This window comes from Ictidomys tridecemlineatus, chromosome 4 (genome assembly GCF_052094955.1).
Source record: "Ictidomys tridecemlineatus isolate mIctTri1 chromosome 4, mIctTri1.hap1, whole genome shotgun sequence".
In the NCBI taxonomy this organism is placed as follows: Eukaryota; Metazoa; Chordata; class Mammalia; order Rodentia; family Sciuridae; genus Ictidomys; species Ictidomys tridecemlineatus.
The window spans coordinates 19,525,556-19,549,363 of NC_135480.1; the positions used below are offsets into that span (position 1 = coordinate 19,525,556).

The 23,808-nt window shown below is 58.2% G+C and overlaps 2 protein-coding genes across 51 annotated transcripts in view; one reads left to right on the forward strand and one right to left on the reverse strand.

Annotated features, from left to right (window-relative positions):
* Positions 1-349: 349 nt before the first annotated feature.
* On the forward strand, positions 350-19,131 carry Mybpc3 (myosin binding protein C3). 2 transcript variants are annotated; one of them, XM_078046092.1, is made up of 32 exons: positions 350-413; positions 1,461-1,727; positions 2,226-2,333; positions 2,414-2,521; positions 2,607-2,755; positions 3,465-3,582; positions 4,114-4,162; positions 4,322-4,351; positions 4,508-4,561; positions 5,304-5,324; positions 5,532-5,695; positions 7,345-7,477; positions 7,762-7,886; positions 7,967-8,072; positions 8,167-8,333; positions 8,680-8,845; positions 9,405-9,511; positions 9,612-9,641; positions 10,720-10,859; positions 11,061-11,141; positions 11,950-12,109; positions 12,729-12,833; positions 12,922-13,110; positions 15,547-15,681; positions 15,817-15,984; positions 16,611-16,699; positions 16,875-17,070; positions 17,307-17,446; positions 17,628-17,787; positions 17,881-18,017; positions 18,291-18,477; positions 18,683-19,131. In XM_078046092.1, the coding sequence occupies exons 1-32, from the start codon at positions 389-391 to the stop codon at positions 18,691-18,693; spliced, it is 3,825 nt and encodes a 1,274-aa protein (XP_077902218.1). In that variant the 5' UTR covers positions 350-388; the 3' UTR covers positions 18,694-19,131. The 2 variants fall into 2 exon arrangements, with proteins under 2 accessions (XP_077902218.1, XP_077902216.1); XM_078046090.1 differs by lacking the exons at positions 350-413; positions 1,461-1,727; positions 2,226-2,333; ... (4 more) ...; positions 4,322-4,351; positions 4,508-4,561 and having other exon boundaries at positions 4,974-5,324; positions 18,683-18,719; positions 18,836-19,131.
* Positions 19,132-20,163: 1,032 nt separating this feature from the next.
* Madd (MAP kinase activating death domain) overlaps positions 20,164-23,808 on the reverse strand; it is a 46,430-nt gene continuing 42,785 nt past the window's right edge. For 28 of the 49 annotated variants that reach the window (XM_078046083.1, XM_078046075.1, XM_078046088.1 and 25 more), the window contains 2 exons: positions 21,499-21,545; positions 20,164-21,180 (listed from right to left, as the gene is read on the reverse strand). In XM_078046083.1, coding sequence (XP_077902209.1) covers positions 21,522-21,545 — 24 coding nt within the window. In that variant the 3' untranslated portion in view covers positions 20,164-21,180; positions 21,499-21,521. Of the gene's footprint in view, positions 21,181-21,498; positions 21,546-23,316; positions 23,387-23,570; positions 23,580-23,808 lie in introns of all 49 variants that reach the window. The other 21 variants (XM_078046069.1, XM_078046067.1, XM_078046066.1 and 18 more) reach the window with 2 other exon arrangements.

Here is a 23,808-nt window from a genome sequence, read left to right on the forward strand (position 1 = left end):
CACGGACCACAAGGGTGCCATGGATCCATTAGCCTGGGGTTACAGGCCCCGCACATGCCCACTGCAGAGTCTGCGGTCAGATGGACATGCAGACAGGGATTGGGGTACCCCTGAGGTTCACCCAGGGTTGAAGAGGCAGAAGCCATCATATTGCACTGGGGGTGGGGGGAGGGACAGAAGCCAACCAGGGAAGACATGGCCTTACCTTCTCCCTAGAGGGACCTCAGCTCCCTGGAATTTGTCTATATTTAGCAGGTGGCTGGGCAGGAGGCAGATAAGCAGAGCTGGGGAGGGGGGAGGTCCCCCATATATAGCAGAAAGGACAGGACCCCGCTCAGTCCCTCCTTAGGTGGCCTGTGCTGCTTGGTGCGGTGTGACCTCTCTCGAGATGCCTGAACCAGGGAAGAAGCCAGGTAGTCCCCGGCAGGGGGTTGGGGCTGGATGTGGGGGCAGGGGGTCTGTCCAGGTGGAGAGCAGGGTGGGGATAGTTTTTGAGGGGGGGTCAGTGATCCCAGGTTGGAAGGGGCCAGTCCTCTTCAGTCTGTTTTTCTGTTTATCTTTCCAAGCCTCCAATGAGACTGAGGATTAACCCAGCTTCTCCAAGATGGGAGAGGGCCTAGGCAGGAAGTGCCCAGGGCCATCACTCCATTCTCAGAGCCCTAGGGGGTCGGTCCCTCTCTGTCTTCATCCCCCACTTTGCAGTTAGGGTCTCTGCCAACAGGAGCCCAATTTAAACAAGACTTGAGCCAGCCCCGCTGCAGGCTTGCCTGCTGTGGGACCCTGCCTACCCTCCCTGGGTCTTGATTTCTCCATAGATGCAGAGAGGGATTGGGCTGGTTCGCTGTGACACTATGTGCTCTGTGAGCCTGCGCCCCTGGAGTGCTCACACCAGGTGTGACCTCCCCGCCGAGTCTGATGCAACCCCTCTTCTCTGGGAGAAAACAGTCAGGAGGCCCCAGTTCCAGGACAAGGGCAGAGAAAAATCACAGCCCATGGTCCTGGAGGGCTGTGTCCTTGCTAAGGTCGTCCAGGGCAGGGATCCAGGCCCCCAACCCCTGCCCCCTCCCAGGCCAGCTTTATCTCAGTTGCTGATTCTCAGCCTCAGGCCCTTGAAGGACAAATTTAGCCACATTCCAAGTAGACAGAGTACTGGCCCCCTGCCAAGGGCCCCTGTTGGTGGGGGCTGGGTTCACTATTGGTGTCCCCAGGCAAGTAGGGTGGGGGATCCAGGGACAGTCTTGTGTGGCAGTTAGGACCACAGCCCTGTCTCTTCTCCTGTTGGCTGTGTGATCCTGACTTCTCTGCGCCTCAGTGTCCCCGTCTGAGAAATGAACGTGACTGCACCCAACTCATGTTAAAGGAGGAGGTCCATGGAGAGTCCGGGTCGCAGGGTTTAGTGATAGCAGCTGCAGGGGGCACAGTGAGCCAGGCACCCCTGTAGCCTCCGACTGGCCTTTCAGCCTCTGCCTTCAGCAAGAAGCCGCGGTCAACGGAAGTGGCCGCGGGCAGCCCTGCGGTGTTTGAGGCGGAGACAGAGCGTGCAGGAGTGAAGGTGCGCTGGCAGCGAGAGGGCAGCGACATCGCCGCCAGTGACAAGTACTGCCTGGTGGCCGAGGGCAGGCGGCACACGCTGACCGTGCAGGACGTGGGCCCTGCTGACCAGGGCTGCTACGCCGTCATTGCAGGCTCCTCCAAAGTCAAGTTTGACCTCAAGGTCATAGAAGCAGGTAGGAGCTTGGTGGGCCACCCTGGGGGCACCGGAGCTGCCCTGCTCTTGGCCTTGGCTGCCCGCTCCCCTCTCCACACCCCAGTGCCTCCCGGGTCCCTTCCTGCCACTGCCAGGTGGGAAGGAGGCCCAGCCTGCCCTCTGTGGAGCCGCCTGGCCGGGGCCCACACACAGATGGCCACTTGGCAGGGAAGCCCTGGAGGTGGGCACCCGCGGAGCCCAGCCCAGGCTGGGGGAGGAGAGCAGGGTGGACCTGAGGGCCGTGCTGGGAGCTCAGTCTGAGGGTGAATGAAAGGCAAGATGCAGGCTGGCTCCCGGGGCCAGGCTGTGCCACCTCTGGGAGAGGCCCAGGGGACAGGAGGACGTGGCCCAGAGGGATCTGGACACTATCATCCAAGTGAGAAGCTTTGCAGACTGGGGGCTCATGGGGCTGATGCCAGGAGACATGGGGGGCTCCCTGATTAGAAACCAGGCCTTGACCCCACTCTGCCCCCTCCAGAGAAGGCCGAGCCCCAACCAGCCCCTGCCCAGGCCCCTGCGGAGGCCCCAGCAGCCCCGGGAGGAGCCCTGGCTACTGAGCCGGAAGGAAGCGCCCCGAGTCCCGAAGGTGACAGGGGTTGGACAGGGATAGACAGGGCCAGCGGGAAGGGGTGTCCCAGGGCAAGTCTCAAAGGCCTCTGCTCACAGGGTCAAGCTCAGCAGCCCCCCATGGCCCTGCCCCTGGGGGCCCTGGGGCCCCTGAGGATCCCATTGGTCTCTTCGTGATGCGGCCGCAGGATGGCGAGGTGACGGTGGGTGAGTGTGGGCGCCTCTGCCCAGGGCTGGCGTGGGAGGGAGGCAGCAGGGCACCCCAAGCCCAGCGCATCACCCTCTCTCGCAGGGGGCAGCATCACCTTCTCAGCTCGAGTGGCCGGTGCCAGCCTCCTGAAGCCACCCACCGTCAAGTGGTTCAAGGGCAAGTGGGTGGACCTGAGCAGCAAGGTGGGCCAGCACCTGCAGCTGCATGACAGCTACGACCGGGCCAGCAAGGTGGGAGCCGAGCCTGCGGGAGGCTCGGGGACGGCGCTGGGGACACTGGGCAGGGGACCTGGAGAGCCCCCGGGAGGCACAAGGGGTACAGGGAACAGCATGAGACTGGGAGGTGCAGGGGTCAGGGACTAGGGCACACAGGGAGCATGGCGAGGTTGAGAGAGGGTGGTGGGGGACTTAGGGGTCCCCTGGGAACTCAGGAAGGCTGGGGAATCCGGGGAACCCTGGGGATACCAGCTTGGGAGCTGGTCCAGTCCTTGGGTGGATGGGTATCAGAGCTCAAGGGATTGGCCAGAATCATTCCTCATTAGACCAAGAAACCAAGGCTGGAGAGGCAAAGTCATTTCTCCAAGGTCACCCACAGGCCCAGAACCTTAAGCTCCCTGTGCTTTGACTCCTCGCCTCTTCTTCTTTCAGTCTTGCACAGTCCACCACTGACAAGGAAGACTCTAGCAGGGAAGGGCCAACATGTCCAGCTGTGCAGGCTGGGCACTGCCCCAAATGGCCTTATATTAAGTGGCTACCTCTGGCCTTGTAGCCGCCTCACGGTCTTGAGAGGTGGAGCCTTTTTCTAGTTTATACAAAGCTCCACAAGAGTTAGCTGACCCTGGGGGTATGAGAAGGCTGGGAGGCATTGCCATGCCCAGTCTGCCTTAGGGAGAAGGACAATATCTCCTGGCCCCAGTCTCCTGTGTCACCTACCCCACAGGTCTACCTGTTTGAGTTGCACATCACCGATGCCCAGGCCAGCTCTGCTGGTGGCTACCGCTGCGAGGTGTCCACCAAGGACAAATTTGACAGCTGCAACTTCAACCTCACTGTCCATGGTGAGGGGCCTGGTGTCTGTCCTGGGCTCCTAGTCCCCGTGGGTCCTGGCCTCCCATATCTGCCCCTGTTTCCCAGCTCTAAGGAGGGTACCTGGCCTTGGCCAGACACCAGTGCTGACCGCACCCCCAGTGCTGACCCATCCCCGGGCGGCTGGCTCACGGTGTGGGGGACCTCCACAGAGCTTTGGGGGTGGGCTTGGGACAGAGTCTGGAAGTCAGCCGGGGTGGACTCTGCTGTAGTCCTCTTGGTGTCCCTGGCTCTTGGCACAGAGCCGTCGAGTGTTGTGGGGGAGGCAAAGGACAGACTGAGGTGAGGTCAGTGAGGCTGCCCCTTATGGGGTTGGGGACCATAAGAGTCCCACTCCCTGGTAACTTGACCTGTGGAAGGCGGAGAAAGTGGGGTCCTGGGACAGATGCCCACCCTCAGGAGGACCGGGATGGGCAGATCTGTGGCTACTCAGAGGCCCCAGGGAAGGGCTTCCCCAGCGCCGCCCCCTGAAGCTCCCTCTCCTGTCTCCTTTGTGGTCCCAGAGGCCATTGGCCCCGGAGACTTGGACCTGCGATCGGCTTTCCGCCGCACGTGAGTGGCCGTCTCTCCTAAGGGCCTGGGGAGGCCAGTGATGGAGGCTGAGGCTCGTGGAGTCAGGGTTGGGGGTGAGGTGGGGGAGGGGACACAGTCCAGGGAGGTGGGGGCCGGTGAGCTGCCCTGGCAGGTGAGGATACCCTCTGATCCCCACAGGAGCCTGGCCGGAGGAGGTCGGCGAACCAGGTACCCCTTCCCCAGCCCTACCTGCCCTGCACACAGACCCTGGGGGCCTGGGATGGGCAGGGAGCCCCATCTGGCTAGCCTTTCTTCCTCCCACACACTCCACCCAGCTGCTTCCAGTCCCCTCCACCGAATCCTCATAGGGATCTCTCTCCATAGTGACAGCCACGAGGACACTGGGACTCTGGACTTCAGCTCCCTGCTGAAGAAGAGGTGAGGCCCAGGGAGTCATCTCTGGTGCAGATATTGAGGCCCAGTTTCAAATCCCAGCACTGTGGTTTTCTAGCTGTGTGGCCCTGAGAAACTCACTGTGCCTCTCTGAGCTGGTTTCCATGTCTATCCAGAGGAGTGGTTCCTGCATAGGAAAGAGTTAAAAGTCTGTGCAGATGTGTGACAGCCATCCTCAGTGTCCTTCACAGTGCACTGTAGTAGACTCTCAGGACCCAGATAGGCTGAGAGAGGGTCCCTGAGGATGCAGGAATTGCCCCTCAGCCTGGCCCTACTAACCTGTGCTCACTCTCTCTGTCCTCTCCTCCCTCTCTTCCGGCTCCTCCATTGTGGCTGGTGTCTCCGCCGCCCAGAGAGTAAGGAACAGGGTCTGGGTGCTGTGGGGCAGCAGGGTGCTGGTGGGGGTGCAACTGACCCTTTGGGGATCCACGCGGTCTCTGCCAGGGTTTGGTGAGAGACGCAGACCAGGGTGAGGCTCCCCACTGCCTGGGGTGAGTCTGAGCCTCGGGTTGCTCCTGATGCCCCCGATGCCACCCAGGTGTCTATGGGACCTTAGGGGTAATGAGGAAAGGCGCCACACACTGGAGGTCCTGCCCGCTCCCTCCAGGGCATCATTGGTACCCCATAAATGTTGGGGTGCGAGTGTGGGAGGAGGTCAAGGCCCGGGTCTTGGTGGGGAGGTGCCCAGACCTCTAATGTGTCCCTGCCCTTTCCGCCCCACCTGGAGCAGCAGTTTCCGGACCCCGCGGTGAGTACCCACAAAGCCCGCAGCTCAGGTCCCCTCCCCAGCCTCAGCTCCCAAGCCCCACGGGCCCCCAGACTCTGCCCGGACCCCCCAGAAGGGAAGGGGCAGAGGGCAGGCGCAGCCCCGCTCCTAGGTCCTGGGTCCCCAGAAGCCCCACCCCCCAGGCGCCAGGGGATGCCCCGACCTCTCAGCACGGCCTGCGGGACACAGGGACCCAAAGCTGGAGGCGCCAGCCGAGGAGGACGTGTGGGAGATCCTGCGCCAGGCACCCCCCTCCGAGTACGAGCGCATCGCCTTCCAGCACGGCGTGACCGACCTGCGCGGCATGCTGCGGAGGCTCAAGGGCATGAAGCGCGACGAGAGGAAGAGCACAGGTTAGCGCTCCCCGGGCGGCAGAGGAGGCGCCTGGCTCAGCCCAGGGAGGGACAGAGGAGGAGCCTGGCTCAGCCCAGGGAGGGACAGAGGAGCAGGGCCAGGTTAACGCCTCCCAGTGCCCAGGTTAGCTCCGCTCCTCACAGACAGAAAATGAAGCCGAGTTTAGCTCAGAGAGGACCACAAGTTAACCCTCCTCACTGTGTCAAAACCAGGTGGCCCCTTCTTTCTCCGACCCTCTCTGAAAAGGGAAGAAACCTGGTTACCCCTCCCCACCTGGGAAGAAGAGGGAAGAGGCTGCCTTAGCCCGAGAGCCGGCCGCCTGGTCCTCTTCACAGATAGGCAAAGCAGGAGGCCATGGGTTAGCCCATCTTCCTTCCAGGCAGGTCAAGCAGGAGGGCCCAGGCTAGCCCTTCCCCATCATCTGATGGACAAAGGCTGGTGTGAGCAGGACAACAGTGGCCATGCTGCCTGCTCAACCCCGTGTCCTCAGGGTCCACTCTGTAAGGACCTTCAGTGTCCAGGCAGGGCCATGGAAAGTGAGCTCCTCCCCTCACACACACACACACACACACACACACACGCACGTGCTTCTGGGGAGCTGGTTCATTCCTCCCTGGCCACCTGCCCAGGGTCCCTGAGCCACTGCCTCTCAGACCCGGATGCATGGACGGCGGCCTAGCCCTGACCTGCATGGTGGCCCCCGTTGGTATTGGGAATCTCTTGATGATGAACCTCTGAACTTCTGGCCAAGGCCTGCAGGGGACTGAGGAGCAGCAAATGGGCAGAGGAAGTCCCAGGGGACAGGCACATCTTGTAGTGAGAGTAGTAACAACAGTAGAAAACAAAACAACGACAACAAAAAGCCCCAAGGACCTAATAAGCCAGGTGCCAAGTGATTTACATGTTACCTTATTTGCTTCTCCCAACACCCAGATGTAGGGGCCATTATCATGTCCATTTTACAAGTGAGGAAACTGAGGCACGGAGAGGTTGGTTAAGGAGCTAGCTCAAGACCACAGAACGCCAGGCAGAGCTCTGCTCCTGCCCCAGAGGCTCCAGGCCCCGCCAGGGCGTCTGAGGGCTCGGGATCCTCCTCTGCGCGGCAGGTGGAGCGCGGCTCCCTCCCGGTGCTGGGTTTACAATCCTGACTGCAAGAGGAGGCTCATCCTGGGCCAGCCCTGAGCTCCAGACCCAGCTTGGCCACATACCAGTGGGGCTGGTGGCCTTGGGCCAGTCATCACCGACTCCTGTGTCCCTCGTGCAGCACAGGGCACAGGACATTGGCCTCTGGAGAGCGCTGGGTGGGGTGCACCCGATAGGAGTGCAAAACTGGGGTTGCTGTTAAAACAGGGGCAAGAAGAAGAGGAGGTCCATTTTCCCATCCTTGGCTTTCTGACAAGCTTCTGTCTTTCTGGAAGCTTCTAACCCTGTCCCTAAACCAACCAGGTGGAGAGGACCTCAAGGAAGACAAGAGAGAGAGAGGGAGGGAACAGAGATGGCGAAGCTGTCATAGCAGAGACACAGATGCAGAGGCAGGGAGAGACGTGGGGCTGGCGGCGGACATGGGTGCCTGCCGCAGCCACCATGCTGTGCCTGGGGGAGCAGGGTGCGGGCAGCAGGCTGGCTGGGGCTGAGGGGTGGTGCTCAGCCTTTCAGAAGAAGCTGCAGCCGGCCTACCAGGTGAGCAAGGGCCACAAGATCCGGCTGACAGTGGAGCTGGCCGACCCTGACGCCGAGGTCAAGTGGCTTAAGAACGGACAGGAGATCCAGATGAGCGGCAGGTCAGCAGGGTGGGCGCGATCCTCCTGCCCACCCACCCCTGTGTCTCTGTGTCGTCCCCCATGGCTCCCTCCCTGGATCTACTCCCATCTTTCTGACTCTGCCCTTGTCTCCTCTTGGTCTCTCTCTGGGTCTCACTTCCTCCCGTGGGGACGCTCCAATGGCCCCTTCTGTCTCATAGCAAGTAAGTCCCTCCTGGACGGCTTGGGCGGGGGGCATGGGATGGGGCACCCAGGCTGGAAGGGCGTCTGTGGCCCCCCGGCACTCCCCTGTGGCCCCGGCGCAGGTACATCTTCGAGTCTGTGGGCACCAAGCGCACCCTGACCATCAGCCAGTGCTCGCTGGCCGACGACGCGGCCTACCAGTGCGTGGTGGGCGGTGAGAAGTGCAGCACCGAGCTCTTCGTCAAAGGTGGGCTGGGGACCCAGAGGCCCAGGGAAGGGAGCCACGGCTGTGGGGGGCTGGCCCTCATGCTGTCCTTGCCTGGACAGAGCCCCCTGTGCTGATCACGCGGGCCCTGGAGGACCAGCTGGTGATGGTGGGGCAGCGCGTGGAGTTTGAGTGCGAAGTGTCCGAGGAGGGGGCCCAGGTCAAATGGTGGGTGCCAGGGGCCTGGGGATGTGGTCAGGGCGCGGGTCGGGTCCTCTTCCCAGAGGAGGCCACAGCCCTTGCTGCCCACCCATCCGGCCAGGCTAAAAGATGGGGTGGAGCTGACCCGGGAGGAGACCTTCAAATACCGGTTCAAGAAGGACGGCCAGAGACACCACCTGATCATCAACGAGGCGACGATGGAGGACGCGGGGCACTACGCCCTGCGCACCAGCGGGGGCCAGGCGCTGGCGGAGCTCATCGTGCAGGGTGAGGCCCCGGGAGGGGGAGCGGGCCCTCAGCTCAACCCCACCCAGCCTCATGGAGCCATCAGGCAAACCTGGGGCCGAGGCCTGTGTGACCTCGAGCTGTCACTTGGCTACCTGTGCCTTGTCTTTCCACCTGTAAAACTGGATTACTGAGGAGCCACTTCAGAGGGTGTTGGGAGGGCCAGCTGGGCTGGGCAGCTGAACCCCAGGTTCCTTGTGTACACGGCACCACCAGGTACACCCCATCACACATGCATACGCGTGTTCACGTACTCGCACCTGCCAGACAGGGATTGACCCCCACACCCGACCCTCTCCCGGGCTCACTGTCCCCACCTGCCCCCCAGAGAAAAAGCTGGAGGTGTACCAGAGCATCGCGGACCTGGCGGTGGGCGCCAAGGACCAGGCTGTGTTCAAGTGTGAGGTCTCCGATGAGAACGTGCGCGGCGTGTGGCTGAAGAACGGGAAGGAGCTGGTGCCCGACAGTCGCATAAAGGTGTCCCACATTGGGCGGTGAGTGCACGGGGTGGCAGGGGGCAGGCGGACGGAGACACACAGAGATGGGGAGAGAGACAGGCAGAGACAGAAGAGATGGCGAGAGAGGAAGAGAGACGGGAGGAGAGTTATACGGAGACAGAAAAATAGGGAGAGACGGGGAGAGTCCATCAGAGACGCAGCAGGACCGCGCAGTACCAGATCCGCAGGCCAGAGCCCATGCCCTGCCCCCCACTTGTGACTGGAGCCTGGGGACAGGCTGCTGCGGAGGCGGCTCTGGCCAGAGGCCTCTGCTCTCCAGCCTCTGCTCCTGGCTGCGCATCTGGGCTGCCGTGCTGGGCCTGAGGTCACAGAGATTACCGACCAGCCCTGCTTGGCCTCTAGGGCCCGGCCAAGGGGACACTGTATAGAAACCACTGTCATGCCGCCCACCTGTGAAAACAGTCGAGGGAGCTGGGAAATGTGAAAATGGAGAAATGGAGCATTTTTAAAGAGCCAGAACACAGAGGAGCAGGGTATCTGTGGGGCCAGGGGTCCGTGGCCCAGTGGGGTCCCCTGAGCCACCGCTGCCCTGCAGGGTTCACAAGCTGACCATTGACGATGTGACACCTGAGGACGAGGCCGACTACAGCTTTGTGCCCGAGGGCTTCGCCTGCAACCTGTCAGCCAAACTCCACTTCATGGGTGAGCAGCTCCAGGGTGCAGTGGGGGCAGCAGGACCAGGAGCCCTCGGGGCTGGTCCCTGCCCTGGCCCTGGTGCCATTTACTCTTCTTTCTCTTGCAGAGGTCAAGATTGACTTTGTGCCCAGACAGGGTGAGTCCCGGGGCCCCTGTGCTCTGCCCACTTCCCCACACCCAGCCACGTCTCCCCTCCACTCCAGACATGGGGAAGAGCAAGGGTCCTGGGTGGGGGGCCTGATGACCAGCTCTAGCTCTGCCACTTGTCACCGTGGTCAGTTATGATCTCTCTGGCCTCAGTTTCCTCAACTCTGAAATGGGGGTGTTGCTGGCGCATCTTCCATAGCATGGTTATGGGGATAAGAGACTGTGTGAAATGTCAAAAGGCATTGCAGATGTGAGGTTTTGTTATTACATCTCTATACAATTAAATTTTTTTTTTTTTTACTTTTAAATGGACACAATGCCTTTATTTTGCTTGTTTGTTTATTTATTTATTTTGGGGTACCAGGGATTGAAGCCAGGTGCACTCAACCACTGAGCCACATCCCCTGCTCTATTTTATATTTTATTTAGAGACAGAATCTCACTGAGTTGCTTAGCATCTTGCTTTTGCTGAAGCTGGCTTTGAACTGGGTGATCCTCCTGCCTCAGCCTCCCAAACCTCTGGGATTACAGTCGTGCACCACCACACCTGACTTGTTTTTTTTATATTTTATGTGGTGCTGAGGATTGAATCCAGGGCTTCACACGTGCTAGACAAGTGCTCTACCACTGAGCCCCAGCCCCAGCCCTAGGTTAAACCTTAATCAGATATTTTAGTGTTCTAACTTCAGAAGAGTCCAGGAGGAGGCCTGCTCTATCCAGCTCTCTGCTTTCCAAACTGGGTTCAGTTAATGTTAAGTCATTGAAAAAGGGTTCCACGGTGAAGTAGATTTGGGAAACACTTAATTGATCCACCTCTCTGTCAATTCAGGAGGTCAGTGATATGTTAAAGGCTCTGAGAAGTTCTGCAATAAGGAAACACACTGGACTTGATTTCACTCAAGGCTTCCTAATTTTTTTGGCCATGGAAGCTGTTTTTTTTTTTTTTTTGTGTGTGTGTGTGTGTGTGTGTGTGTTCCCCCAATAACATAGGCCCCGGTGCCCCCTCCCAGTGACCTGTCTCCTCCCTTGTCCCTCCCCTTCCTGTGACCTGTGCCATTGCACCCTAGAACCTCCCAAGATCCACCTGGACTGCCCGGGCCGCACACCAGATACCATTGTGGTTGTGGCTGGGAACAAGCTGCGCCTGGATGTCCCAATCTCTGGGGACCCTGCTCCCACTGTGATTTGGCAGAAGACCATCACCCAGGTACTGTGGCTCCCCCTTACTTTCCCCTCTGTAATGGTGTGTGAGACCACCCACCTCACCCCACATGGGGCCAGCCACCCACTGGGAGCCTGGGGTTCTGCTGGACGTGAGGAAGGACTAGGCAGGTGTCAGGTAGCGGGCAGGAGGGGCTGGGGATGAGGAGCCCCTCTGTTCCCTACTCCCGTCTTGCTCTGTCCCCAGGGGAAGAAGGCCCCAGCCCAGCCAGCCCCGGATGCTCCAGAGGACGCAGGTGCCAGTGACGAGTGGGTGTTTGACAAGAAGGTGAGTGAGGCTGATGTAAGGACACGGCTCATTGTTCTCCGTCATTTCTACCCACGTGGTGTCCACTCGGGTAAAGGTTCCATGGACCTCCACACCTGGCCAGATATGTACCTGTACCTGCCCAGGCAGGGTCTCCATGGATGGACCCTCACACCTCAAGGTACACTCACACTAGGGAGTAGGTAACTGACCAGGCCCTCACAAAGGCGTTGATACCCTTGACCTTGACAGGAAGCTCTTGTGATGGGGCTGCCGGCTCCCTTGACTTGGGGCTTCCTCCCAGCGAGGGAGTGGGTTTCCCTGGCGTTCCCCAGTCACTGCAGCTGCCTGGGCACCAGGTCTGCTTCACCCCCAGCCCTATTTGTATTTTGTTTAGAGACAGGGTCTCGCTGAGCTCCTTAGCGTCTTGCTCTTGCTGAGGCTGGCTTGGTCTCCTGGCCGCTGGGATTACAGGCGGTGCCACCGCTCCTCTGCACCTGGCATCTTGACGGATCCTTACCGTAGCTCTGCGGGATGGTATTATTCCCAGTGAACAGGGAAACTGAGGCACAGAGGTGTTTGTCCAAGGTCCTAAGACAAAGCCAAAGCTAGAGCTAGAGCCCCTTGGCCCAGTGTGCTCCCCAGTGTAGGTGCCACGTGAAGGTCGAGAACTGGATGCTTTCCTGGGAGCAGTTTCCTTCAGGCTTGGACTTCCCACGGATCTGGTGCTGAGTTCCTCCCCACCTCAGGGTTGTTGGCTATTGCAGAGGCTGGAGGGGCCTCAGGGGGCCTCTGACTTGGGCCTCTCTCCCCTTCTCCTCCCCTTCAGCTGCTATGTGAGACCGAGGGCCGGGTCCATGTGGAGACCACCAAGGACCGCAGCATCTTCACAGTTGAAGGGGCAGAGAAAGAGGATGAGGGTGTCTACACTGTCACAGTGAAGAACCCTGTGGGCGAGGACCAGGTCAACCTCACAGTCAAGGTCATCGGTGAGGCCAGCAAGGTCCAGGCCAGAGAAGACACAAGAGCAACCCTAGGGAGGGCCCATTCACTTATTCAGTCCCTCAATGAATGTCACAGGACTATGTGTTGGGCTGGGCCATGTCATAGATGGAGCAGGTTTTGCTGCCTGCAAGGAGCCTTGTGCTGGGGGGAGATGGAGCAGAAATGCCATTTCCTGCGACATTACTGCTTGTGAGCCGAGTCTGAAGTGCTGTGGGGGTGCTGAGATGCAGCAATCCCTTGTGCCTGGAGGCAGGGGGTGGCAGAAGGCGGAAAGATGGGGTGGTGGGGGAAGGAAGGCCAGGCAGAGGAGAGTGCAGGGGCAGAAGGCGAGGAAGGCTTTGGGGTATGGAGGATGGATGACAGGATTCCTCCTAGGTGGAGGCCCCGGGGAGGTAGAGAATAGGAGTTGGGATGGAGGTGACTCTGGGCAGCAGGGAGCCAGAAGGGGCTGAGTGCAGGCCTAAGACATCATCAGAAATGCATTCTAGAAAGAGCTCTTTGGCTTTAGGGGAGTGGAAGCAGCCTGGAGTTGTTGGTTGGGATGGTTAGGGACCAGCAAGCCTGCGTGGGGCAGGGCTGATGTGGGTCCTCCCTCCTCTCCAGATGTGCCAGATGCCCCTGCGGCCCCCAAGATCAGCAACGTGGGCGAGGACTCCTGCACGGTGCAGTGGGAGCCGCCTGCCTACGACGGCGGACAGCCGGTCCTGGGTGAGCACCAGGGCCCAGGGGTCAGCCAAGGGCAGCGGCCCCAGGATGCCTGGGCCCCTGACCAGAGATCCTGCTTCACCCTGGCCAGGCTACATCCTGGAGCGCAAGAAGAAAAAGAGCTACCGGTGGATGCGGCTCAACTTCGACCTGCTGCGGGAGCTCAGCCACGAGGCCAGGCGCATGATCGAGGGCGTGGCCTACGAGATGCGCGTCTACGCAGTTAACGCCGTGGGCATGTCCAGGCCCAGCCCTGCCTCCCAGCCCTTCATGCCTATCGGTGAGCCTGCCCTGCTGGCACAGTCCCCAGGCCATCACGGTCAAGGGGCCACGTAGTCACAGCTGCTCTGCTAATAGGCGGCCGCCATGCTGGACATTTACTTAACATCCTTGGTCTCATCTAATGTGCAGTCCGGGATAATCTGTCCCGTTTTACAGATGAGGAAACTGAGGCTGGGAGGAGTTCAGTGGCCTGCTCCAGATCCCCCACCTCAGACTGTTGGCTATTGCAGATAGCTGTGGGGGTGGAACTGAGCCAAACCATCCTGACCCTGGCTCTTTTTCCCAACTGCACCGTGAGGATAGTGACACTGCACTTCACAGAGCTGCTGTTAGGGTGAAATGTGGTAGTGCGGACAGGGTGCCTGGCATACTGCATTGTCTTCTGTTGGCCACTCCCTTCAACCCAGGTTTTTCATGTATGGGATGGGGCAAGAGAAGTGGGGACCTGAGGAGTCTGAAGGGCATCTGTGTGTGGAAAGAGCCCTGGACCAATAATCCGAGGCGTGTTTTGCAGAGACAGCTCCATGGTCCCCAGGAGGCCATCTGGAATCACTGTCTCCCTGAATCCTCAGTTTCCTCATCTGTGTAATAGGCAGCTGGGAGGGTGGGACAGATGCTGGAGGATGTGAGGACACCTTCTCTTCAAGAACCAGCTGTCTGTGGCAAGGCAGGCAAGGCGTCCTGGGCCCAGAGAGGAGGCCCAGAGTGGGGGGGGTGGCAGGTATCAGGAGTGTCTGTGGGGAGAGGGCCCAGGCTTTCCTTTGAGGCTGACATCTGGTTTGTGCAGCTCACTGTATCATATAGGATATTCTGTTTTATATCAGGTTTTTTTTTTTTTTGGTACTGGGGAGTGAATCCAGGGGTGCTCAACCCCATCCCCAGCCCCTGCTTTTTAAAATATAAAAACACTGAGTAAAAACTTTTATTCCACTGTCCTGTCATTTAAAATTACAAGGATATGAGCAAATACCATTCAATGTCAAAAGATTAAATGTGATCACCTGTAGTATTTAGGGACAAATTAATGATGTTTTAGCAATTTTTGAGTCATTTTAAAAATGGTCAAGTTTTACGTAAACAATAATCAGGTTTGGTTTTGTATAATTAAACTTTTGTTTGGCTTTTACCATTCCATTTTCTCCAGTTGGGAGCTGTGTAGGTTCAAGTCCTACTTTCTTCATCGATACAGCAATAGCAAACAAACAGTCATAGCTTTCACACCTGGTTTTAGCCTTCTCCCCTGTTTCTCCCCCCACACACACTCCATGGCGCCTGACTGCACAGGAGTTGGGTATTTACTCATTGCACGGGCCATTCGTTCTTTGAGGTCTTTTCCTTCAGGTGTGTTCTCAATAATAACCCTTACATATAATCATATCTAAAATACCCTCCTGAGGTTTATTTCCTTATTCTTTTGATCATCTCTTGATGTGTAATTTTAAACTCTTGTCCTGGAAAGAGGAGGGTGGCCATGACAGAAGCTTTAGAGTGCCTGCTTCTCTCATTGTGTAATCTTTCAATAAAAGAGGAGTGCACTGGTTTTTTATTTATTTATTTATTTATTTATTTATTTATTTATTTATTTATTTTTAGCTTCTTAGGTGCTGGAGGTCCACTGATATCCTGCTCATTTATATCACAATCGCATCTTTCCGGTGAATTCATTCCTTTTGCACTCCTGAAGGAGCAATGTAGATTTCATTGCTCCACAGACAAGTGGACTCATAGATCTTTGGTGAAGGAAGAAATTTATGCAGTCCCATGCTTCAAGCTAATTCCTCCTCCAGTCTCAGTGACCCAACCCAGATGGTAAAACTGTTTGCAAAATTCTGGGATCAGGGGTGCTGATGTCCATTGTCCTGTGAGCTGCATCGCTGCAAGCAGCGGTTTCCCTCCGGAGCATGGCAGCCAGACGAGAGGCACCCATGGTTTCCCCCCCGGCGCTCCGCCCAGTCTACTTCAGCCCCAAGGCCTCCTTTGTATTTGATTTAGATTCAGGGTCTCATTGAGTTACTTAGGGCCTCACTAAGTTGCTGAGGCTGGCTTTGAACGTGCAATCCTCCTGCCTCCACCTCCCAAGCCACTGGGATTACAGGCATGCGCCACCATGCCTGGCCAACTTTTTTTACTATTATTATAATACTGCATTTATAGCATTCCAGACACCGACAGAGGTGGCTCCTTGTAAGCAGCCGTGTGTCCTCTTGGCTATCTGTTCCTCTTTAGGCCCTTCTTTTGTAGTTGCTGTTTGTTTGTAAGCCAGCCTAGAGATCTTTTAATGCAGTGGAAATATTCCTGAAAGTGTGTGAAAGCCGGCCGAAGGGCAGGTCCGCCACGCTGAGACTGGAGAGCGGTTGAGGGTCTGGGTCATGGGTCTCCAGGTTTCCTGGACAGAGCAAGCTCACTCAGACCCTCTCTGTCCTCCCTTTCCCAGGCCCTCCCGGTGAACCCACCCACCTGGCCGTGGAGGACGTCTCGGACACCACAGTCTCTCTCAAGTGGCGGCCTCCAGAGCGCGTGGGCGCGGGTGGCCTGGACGGCTACAGTGTGGAATACTGCCAGGAGGGCTGTGAGTGCTGCCTGGGGCGCTGCCCGCTGCCAGGCCAGCACCGGCACCCTGCTGGCCCCCAGACAGCCTTCGGAAGGGTGGGCAGCAGGGTGGGTATGACACAGCCTGTGGCCTGACCTCCCTGCCCCCTCCCAGGCTCTGAGTGGGTGGCTGCCCTGCAGGGGCTGACAGAGCGCACAGCCATGCTGGTGAAGGACCTGCCTACCAGGGCCCGGCTGCTGTTCCGTGTGCGGGCACACAATGTGGCAGGACCTGGAGCCCCTGTCACCACCAAGGAACCTGTTACAGTACAGGAGATACTGCGTGAGTGCGACTCGTCACAAGACCTGCTACTGACACTCCAGGCCCTCGATGTCCTGTGGGAACAGTCAGGGAGACTGTCAGAGGAGGGGCCATCCATGTCTAATGGTCCTGTTTTTTCCATGTCAGCCCATCAGTTCTAGAACAGGGAGAATACAGGCCACAATCTCCAAGCTCTGTGCTGCGAGTTCCTCATCTCCAACAGGAATGTACTGTCCATGTCCCCAGGACTGGGCACTGGGCCTTGGGATCAGATAAGGTCATCTGGGATCCACTTTCTATTCCTTGTCCCAACAAAGGATCAATCATGTAAGAATTGGTTCTCTAGATGGAAAAGAGGCAGCAGAGAGCATAGTGTCTCAAAGCCTGTGATTTATCAGCTGTGCAGCTCAAACAAGTTGCTTACCCTTTCTGTTTCCTGCCTCTTGAAGCAGTGTGGTGAAGCTCAAGGGAAGCAGGAGTTTTGTGAATCATTTGGTGCTGAGCGGATTTGGGTTGCTCCGCCCAGCAGGCAGCTTTTTCTTAGCTGCAGCCATCTGGGCCCTACCTCAAGAGAGAATGGGCTTGGAGCCCCTGAGGGCTGGGGCCATTAAGGGCCCTTGCTCAGACACCCCCCTCTGTACCTAAAGAACGGCCACGGCTTCAGCTGCCCAGGCACCTGCGCCAGACCATCCAGAAGAAGGTCGGGGAGCCTGTGAACCTCCTCATTCCTTTTCAGGTAGGCTGGCCCCATTCCCTGTCCCTGAGGGGAGAGGACACTGTGTTAGCCACATCTAGCAGAAAGATGGCTCAAGACTGACCAGACCCGGCGGCCTCACCCATGTACTTGAGGCTGGGGTAGTGGCCAGCCCTTGGAGAGAGCCAGTTCAGGGTTAAGCAATCCTTCCCGCTAGGGCAAGCCCCGGCCTCAGGTGACCTGGACCAAAGAGGGGCAGCCATTGGCAGGCGAGGAGGTGAGCATCCGCAACAGCCCCACGGACACCATCCTGTTCATTCGGGCTGCCCACCGCATGCACTCAGGCACCTACCAGGTGACAGTGCGCATCGAGAACATGGAGGACAAGGCCACGCTGGTCCTGCAGATCGTGGGTGCGTGGCCCCGGGACCTTCCTCTGAGCCCAGTTGTCTCTCATGCCTGAGCTGGGCTGTGGGGCCCAGGCCAGGCCTGGAGACTCAACCCACAGCATCCCACTTTCCATCCCTGCTGAAGGTGGCCAGCCAGGTCCTGGCTGGCAGAGGGAGGGACTCCTAGGGGCTGGTGCCACCCGCTCTTGCTCAGGCAGCATCAGAAGGTGCAGTGATCCAACCAGATCTGTCTCCTGCAGACAAACCAAGTCCTCCTCAGGATATTCGGGTCATTGAGGCCTGGGGCTTCAATGTGGCTCTGGAGTGGAAGCCACCCCAAGATGATGGCAACACAGAGATCTGGGGTTACACAGTACAGAAAGCTGACAAGAAGACCATGGTGAGCCTAGGCCCCATGGGTCATCCTGAGGTCCAGCTGTCCTTCCCTGTCCTTACCACTCGTCCCCTTTCACCTCTGCTGATCTGGCTCCCTTCACAGTAGGGATGGAGTCACCAGGGGTTTCCAAGAGACCCCTGGCAGGGGGGACCCAGAGATTCCTCCCTTGCCTCCCGTCCCCCAGGAATGGTTCACTGTCTTGGAGCATTACCGCCGTACCCACTGTGTGGTGTCCGAGCTCATCATTGGCAATGGCTACTATTTCCGGGTCTTCAGCCATAACATGGTGGGTCCCAGCGACAGGGCAGCCACCACCAAGGAGCCTGTCTTTATCCCCAGACCAGGTGCTGTACCCTCACTCCCACCCCGGGGGAGTTGTGTAGGGAGGGAAGCCTAGCTTGAGGTGGCTCTCTTGGTACTAGTCCTATCACCAACAGGCATCACATATGAGCCACCCAAATACAAGGCCCTGGACTTCTCTGAGGCTCCTAGCTTCACCCATCCCTTGACGAACCGCTCAGTCATCGCGGGCTACAACACTGTCCTCTGCTGTGCTGTCCGGGGTAGCCCCAAGGTAGGAACTGTGGGCCCTGGTCCGGGAGGCAGGGTCCTCTCCCCAGCCTGCCTCTTTCTGCCTTGGCTCCCCCAGCTGCCTATCAGCTTCCTTCCCCTTGGTACTCACTTTGGCTCCAGGTTCATTCCCAGCCTTGGGAGTAGTTTGGGACTCCAGTGGAAGCCCCCAGAGCAATGCCAGTCTCCCTGGGTTCCTGTCCGGTCCCCTCTTGCCTGAGATGCTCTCTTCTTCCCTCCCTCCCTCCCTTCTTCCCTCTTCTTACCTGACTTACAGCCCAAGATTTCCTGGTTCAAGAATGGCCTGAACCTGGGAGAAGATGCCCGCTTCCGCATGTTCAGCAAGCAGGGAGTGTTGACCCTGGAGATTAGAAAGCCCTGCCCCTTTGACGGGGGTGTCTATGTCTGCAGGGCCACCAACTTGCAGGGCGAGGCACAGTGTGAGTGCCGTCTGGAGGTGAGAGGTGAGGAGCCTGAAGGGCCTGCTCCCAATCACCACTCCCTAAGCCTACCCAGAGCTTTGGAGGTGCAAAAAGCAGGGCAGGGGTGGGGACCCTGGGCTCGGCCATCCTGGCCTAAGTGCTTGCTCTGACTCTGTCATGTCTGATGGGTCCTGACTTCTGAAAAACTGGGAAGACTCAGGTGGCATGGGCTCCTTCTCTCCTGCAGTGCCTCAGTGACCAGGCTGGCTCCCAGGGGCAGCCAGGTACGTATTCCAGACCACCCTAACACCCAGGGCTCAAGTAAGAAGCTGAGGCTTGGTTCCTGGTCCAGGGGTGGCCATCAGGAAACCTGTCTACTCAAAGGGAGCCTGTGTCACAGGTACAACCGGATGCCAGCCCACGTGCCAGGAGCCTGGAGAGGCGCTGGAGGAGCCATTTTCCTGCTGTTGTGTGTGTGTGTGTGTACTCTGGGCTGGACTAGGGAGGGACAGGAAGGGCAGCAGTTAGGTGGGCAAGCCTAGTGGGCTCTGCATAGAGGAAACTGATAGCTGCTGAGGGAGCTCTCAGATCTCTGGGGTAAAAAGTGGGTAGGCTTAGGAAGTGGTGATTGGGAGCAGGCCCTTCAGGAGGGCACATCTTCTCCATGTACAATAAAAGAACAGTGCAGTCACGGGACTGACTTCTTGCCCCGTGTGCTTATTTTCACAGAAATACATAGGTGCATGCACTTGATCTTGGCAGGTATCCTAATTCCCCGATGATGACACAAAGCCCACAGTGGAATCCTGAATCCATAAAACACACAAGAGGGACCTTGGTCCTCCCTCAGGCATTCACTCCCCAGCTGAGGCAGCTCAGGCTGTGGTGAGGAAGGTGGCAGTAACGGCTGGACCCAGGCTTTCCTTCCCAGAACCCAGGGCCTGGGGCACTGTGCAGCCTAATGAAGTTCTGTGCCCACGAGGTCTTCGAGGAGAGCCGACGGGTTGCTTTGGCATCACAGTGAGCAAGGAGCCCATCTCCTCCTGTGACTCATGTGGGAGACCGGCCTATCCTACTCGGGACGCTGGGAAGCAGGCGGGGGAAGGGCCAGGAGCTTCAGCACCATCAGGCCTGTTTCCCTGTTGGAGGGGGAAGCTAGCAGGTCTCAGAGGTGGCCCGGCAGTGAGGGAGTGCCAGTTTCCCCCACGGCATAGAAATTTCACAAAGGCTGGTCCTGAGGTTGTTTCTTAGCGTTCTAACCCACAGGACACACAGTGCTGGCCAAGAGCCCAGAGTGACCCAGGCCATGTCACAGTTTCTCTCTGGACTCTAGCTGTACTGGGGACAGAGGACCATGGGCTTGGCTTTTCTGTCATTGTTAAATTAATTTGTTCACATATCAATGACCAGTTTGGCTGCTCCCTCTAGTGGCCAGTTCACAGCGCCCCAGCCCCCACAGGGCCCCCTGGTGCTGCAGGAAAAAGGAGCTTCCTCCCACAGCCTCTCTGTGATCCCAAGCCCAGAGAGCGGGAGGCAGGAGCCGGGGGCTCATACACCAGTGCCCGGTCATGGATGACCTTATCCCCTTCATTCTTTTACTCCATGGTGGTTTCTTAGAGTCCAGGGACAGCCTCTTCAGCCCTGGGCCAAGAGGAGGCATCATTTAACACAAGGTTCCTCAAGCCTGGGCTGAAAGGAGGTGTCATTGAATGCAAGGCAACCAAGGACCAGGGGAGTTAAGGACATTTATTTCACATTCACACAGCTGTACATTTTCTATAAATAACGAGGAGCTGAGATATTTACAATCATCCCCCCACCCCCAGGCCATCTTTCCCTCCTGGCACCTGACACCAGGAGACATTGCCTCATACGGGCATGTACAATGAACTTGGTCCTGGCCGCCTCTCCCTGGTCTCTGGCAGAGCAGCCAGCGGTCTCTGGGACTCTATTGCCCCAACCACTCTGTCTTCTCATGCCCAAGGCCAGGCTGACCATGGGAAAATCACTGCTCGGCACACAGTGGCCCCTCAGTGCTGCCCCACGGTGGCAATGGAGCTGTGGTGGGCAGCAGCAGAGCTCACGGCCACAGGCAGGAGCTGCCACTGGGAAATGCACAGGGAAGCTGGGGGGCTGCCACTCACTCCAACTGCCCCGGCTTCTTGCTTTCCTTTTCCTGCCCACCCCTCGTCTGGAAGGGCAGGCCAGGTTTCCCTCACTGCCCAGAGTGGAACTGCCCAAGGCGCCCTGTCATGCTAGATCACAGAGGACGGGGAGCAGGAATCCTGCACTGGAGGATCACGATGCCGAGGACGAGGAACCACAACACAATGTCTCAAGGACACGCAAGGGTGGACTCACATTGTCCCCCCCAACACACTCTTGAGCCCTGAGGGAACAGTAGGCTGGTCTTCTGGATAAGGACAGGGAGAAGGTGGAAGGGACTAGCTTAGCTCTGTCACAGACACACGCAAAGACACACTCAAAAGACGTATAACTGGGGACCAGCGAAGCCACAGCGCAGGGCTGGCAGAACGTACACCCATCATCCCCTTCTCAGTCACGGTCACTTGGTGCACTTGGGAGCAGCAGGAGGCAAGGGGTGAGCCCTGGGATGGGCCAGCTGCTTCACCTGTTCCGTCAGCTGGAAACAGGCCGGGGCGGAGTTCTGAGGTCCTCTTCACTGCTACGGACTGCAGCCACATACGAGAAGAGACACAACACAGAGTAGCAGATCTCGTGGGCCTACAGAGGACAGGAAAACAGGGAGATCAGTCACTGAGACTCCCAAACTACACAGTGGAAGGTCTGCCAGGCAGGCAGCTCCTGCCTTAGCTCTGGGCACGGCCTCTGGGCTCCAGGAGCCCCAGGCCAGACCTCGTGTGTGTCCTGCTGGGAGAGGGATCAGTACGTGTGTGTTCATCTCCCAGAGTGGCAGACTTGTTCCTGCTTCAGTTGAATCTTTGCATCTAGACCAAGTCCCCAGGAGAGCCCACCCCTCCTGTCCTAGGTCCCCAGGGAGCCCTGTGCACTGTGGCTATCAGGCTGGGGTGGCATACTCACCATTGGTGTCTTGTACTTGTGGCTCACCACTTCTTTAATTTCAGGAACTAAAACCGGACAGGCAAGAGACAAAACAGAAAGTTCAAAACTAAGAGCGACAGTGCCAGTCCCCCAGGCGGCAGCGCCCGGCACCAGGGTCCCCTTTCCCTCTGTGGCCTCTCACAGTGGCTGTAGCAGCTAAGGCTACGACAGAGCAGAGGCTACGGGAGGCTTCTGTCCAGCCAGACTCCTCGGCTAGTCCTCTGAAGTCTGCAGTGGCTTTTTACTTGATGGCTGTGTCCACCCACTTCTTTGGGAGCCCGGGTGGCAGAGGCTGGCCTTTCTCCAGCCTTGGCTGCTGTCCAGGCCCCTGTGGAGCTGCAGTGGGGCAGACATGGTCACTAGCCTCTGCCTCGTGCTGAGGTGCCTGTGAACTCAGCCCTGACACCAGCCCGCAAGTCTCATGTTAAACATAGTCCCCTTCACTGCCAGCCTCTACAGAGGTCCTGAGGCTGGATGAAGAAGGAACATGACACTAAACCCATAAGATCTGGAAGTGTCCTTCCCTGAGTGACATGAGAAGCCCAGGCCTGCCTGTGTGAGGGAGAGCGTCAGAGGGCTCTGGAGCAGACACACTGAGCAGGAGACAGCGAGTACAGCACCCGGGAAGGGAGGTGACAGGGAGCATCAGGCAAATACACATATGTCCACAGCCCAGAATGCAAGACTAGGAGTCTCCCTGCCCCAACCATGCAGGGGCTCTGCTTGGCCAGAGGAAGGAGTAGGGCCCCCAGGCCCAGCCATCACTGTGGCCCCCAGGAGCCTGGGAGGAGGGACATGGCATCCCCTGGAGGCCAGATAAAGTTGGATGAGAGTTGGCCACACCTTCTTCTGACCCTGGGAGGTAGAATTCGAGCACCCAGGGTTAGCAGGGACTGAACTCCTTAGAGCAAGAAGCCCTGGGTCATTCTCCTAAATTGGAAGAGTCCCCACACATCTCTCTGGCAGAAGAGAGAAGGGAGCACAGCAGGGAGAGAACTTGGAAGAGTGAGCCAGCACGAGGGGGCGGAAAGGAAGAGGCGGGAAGAGAAAGGAAGAGACAAACTGGCAATGTGAGCAGCCGGCTGGTTGAAGGGAGCCCGCCCACCCCTGCAGGGCCCGAGGCAGGGGCCTGGGAGGCAGCACGAGCCGAGGTCACTTTACCTGCTGGAGAACGAAGGTTTTCATAGCAGCGATGAGGGGCACAAAAGAATGAAGCACAAACACAGCAGGAACTCAAAGCCCCCGGGAGGACCGCTACACCTTTCCTCAGTGCTGCCAGGGTGGCCGGCTCCAGCTTTTCCCTATGACTGTCCCTCTGCCTGGAGGCCCACTAGGCTTCTCTGTCCCTTAGTGAGTCTGCCTGCCACTCCCCACACCCCCTCTAGCACGGAGGCTAGGCAGAGGGCAGAACAACGCCAGGGAGGCTGGTGGAGCGCTGGGCAGCTAGAGATGGCAGCAGGCGACACGGACACAGCAGAGCTTGGGAACTGCCAGTCTGCTCTGCCCTAGAACTTTCTGACCACTGGCCGGCAGAGTAAGGGAAAGTGGTGTTAACGTCGCTGAGCTTCTGCCTGCGTCTAGACTCTAAACCGGCCTAAGCCCCTCGCTCTCCTGTGGCTGCCACTTTGCTTTCCTCCTCCTTCCCTCTCTCCTGAGGGCTCCTTCCTCCCTGACACTCTGCTCCTCCTCTCCTCTGCAGAGGTGGTCTTCTCCCTGCCCCTAGTCCCTTCTCTGGAGCTCCAAGGTTTGAGTTACTGCCATGTGAGTCCAGACCTAAGAGCAAAATAGTGTAATTACCAAATTCCTCCAGGACAAAGACGCCTCGAACTGTATTGCACTTTTTAATGTGATTCAGCTCTATGAAAACCTGCAAGAGAGGGAGGGAGGGCGGGGTAAGGCCCGGAGGCTCCACCCCTGCCCAGCAGAGCCCACTCTCCCAGCCTCAGCCCCACCCCCACACAGGAAACCTAGCTCCCAAAGGGAGGACAGAAGAATTCACACACACACAGTCAAAAGCGCTAAGAAGCGAAGATAGCAGAAAGGGCATGTACCTTCCGCTCCTGGCCGGAGGAGAAAGCATGGGAGAGAAATGAAGGCGTTAGTTTTAATGGTCAAACCCAACCCAGAGGCCCTTCTGCTGGCCTGGGCTGCCCACCCATACCTTCTACCCAGGGCAGTGCTCATAGGACACGGTGCCCCCGGCGTCCCCCATCTCAGCCCATAGGTCTCCACCCTTCCATACATCCTCCTCCGGCGCAGAGGGCTGGCACGGGCACAAAGCTTCCCTCA

What these genes read in the sequence shown, in the direction of transcription:
- Mybpc3 (XM_078046092.1), top strand. Translation starts at nt 389, where the DNA reads ATGCCTGAACCAGGGAAGAAGCCAG. An exon ending in GGAATACTGCCAGGAGGGCT is followed by an intron (nt 15,682 to 15,816) that starts GTGAGTGCTGCC and finishes GCCCCCTCCCAG; the next exon opens with GCTCTGAGTGGGTGGCTGCC. An exon ending in ACCTCCTCATTCCTTTTCAG is followed by an intron (nt 16,700 to 16,874) that starts GTAGGCTGGCCC and finishes CCTTCCCGCTAG; the next exon opens with GGCAAGCCCCGGCCTCAGGT.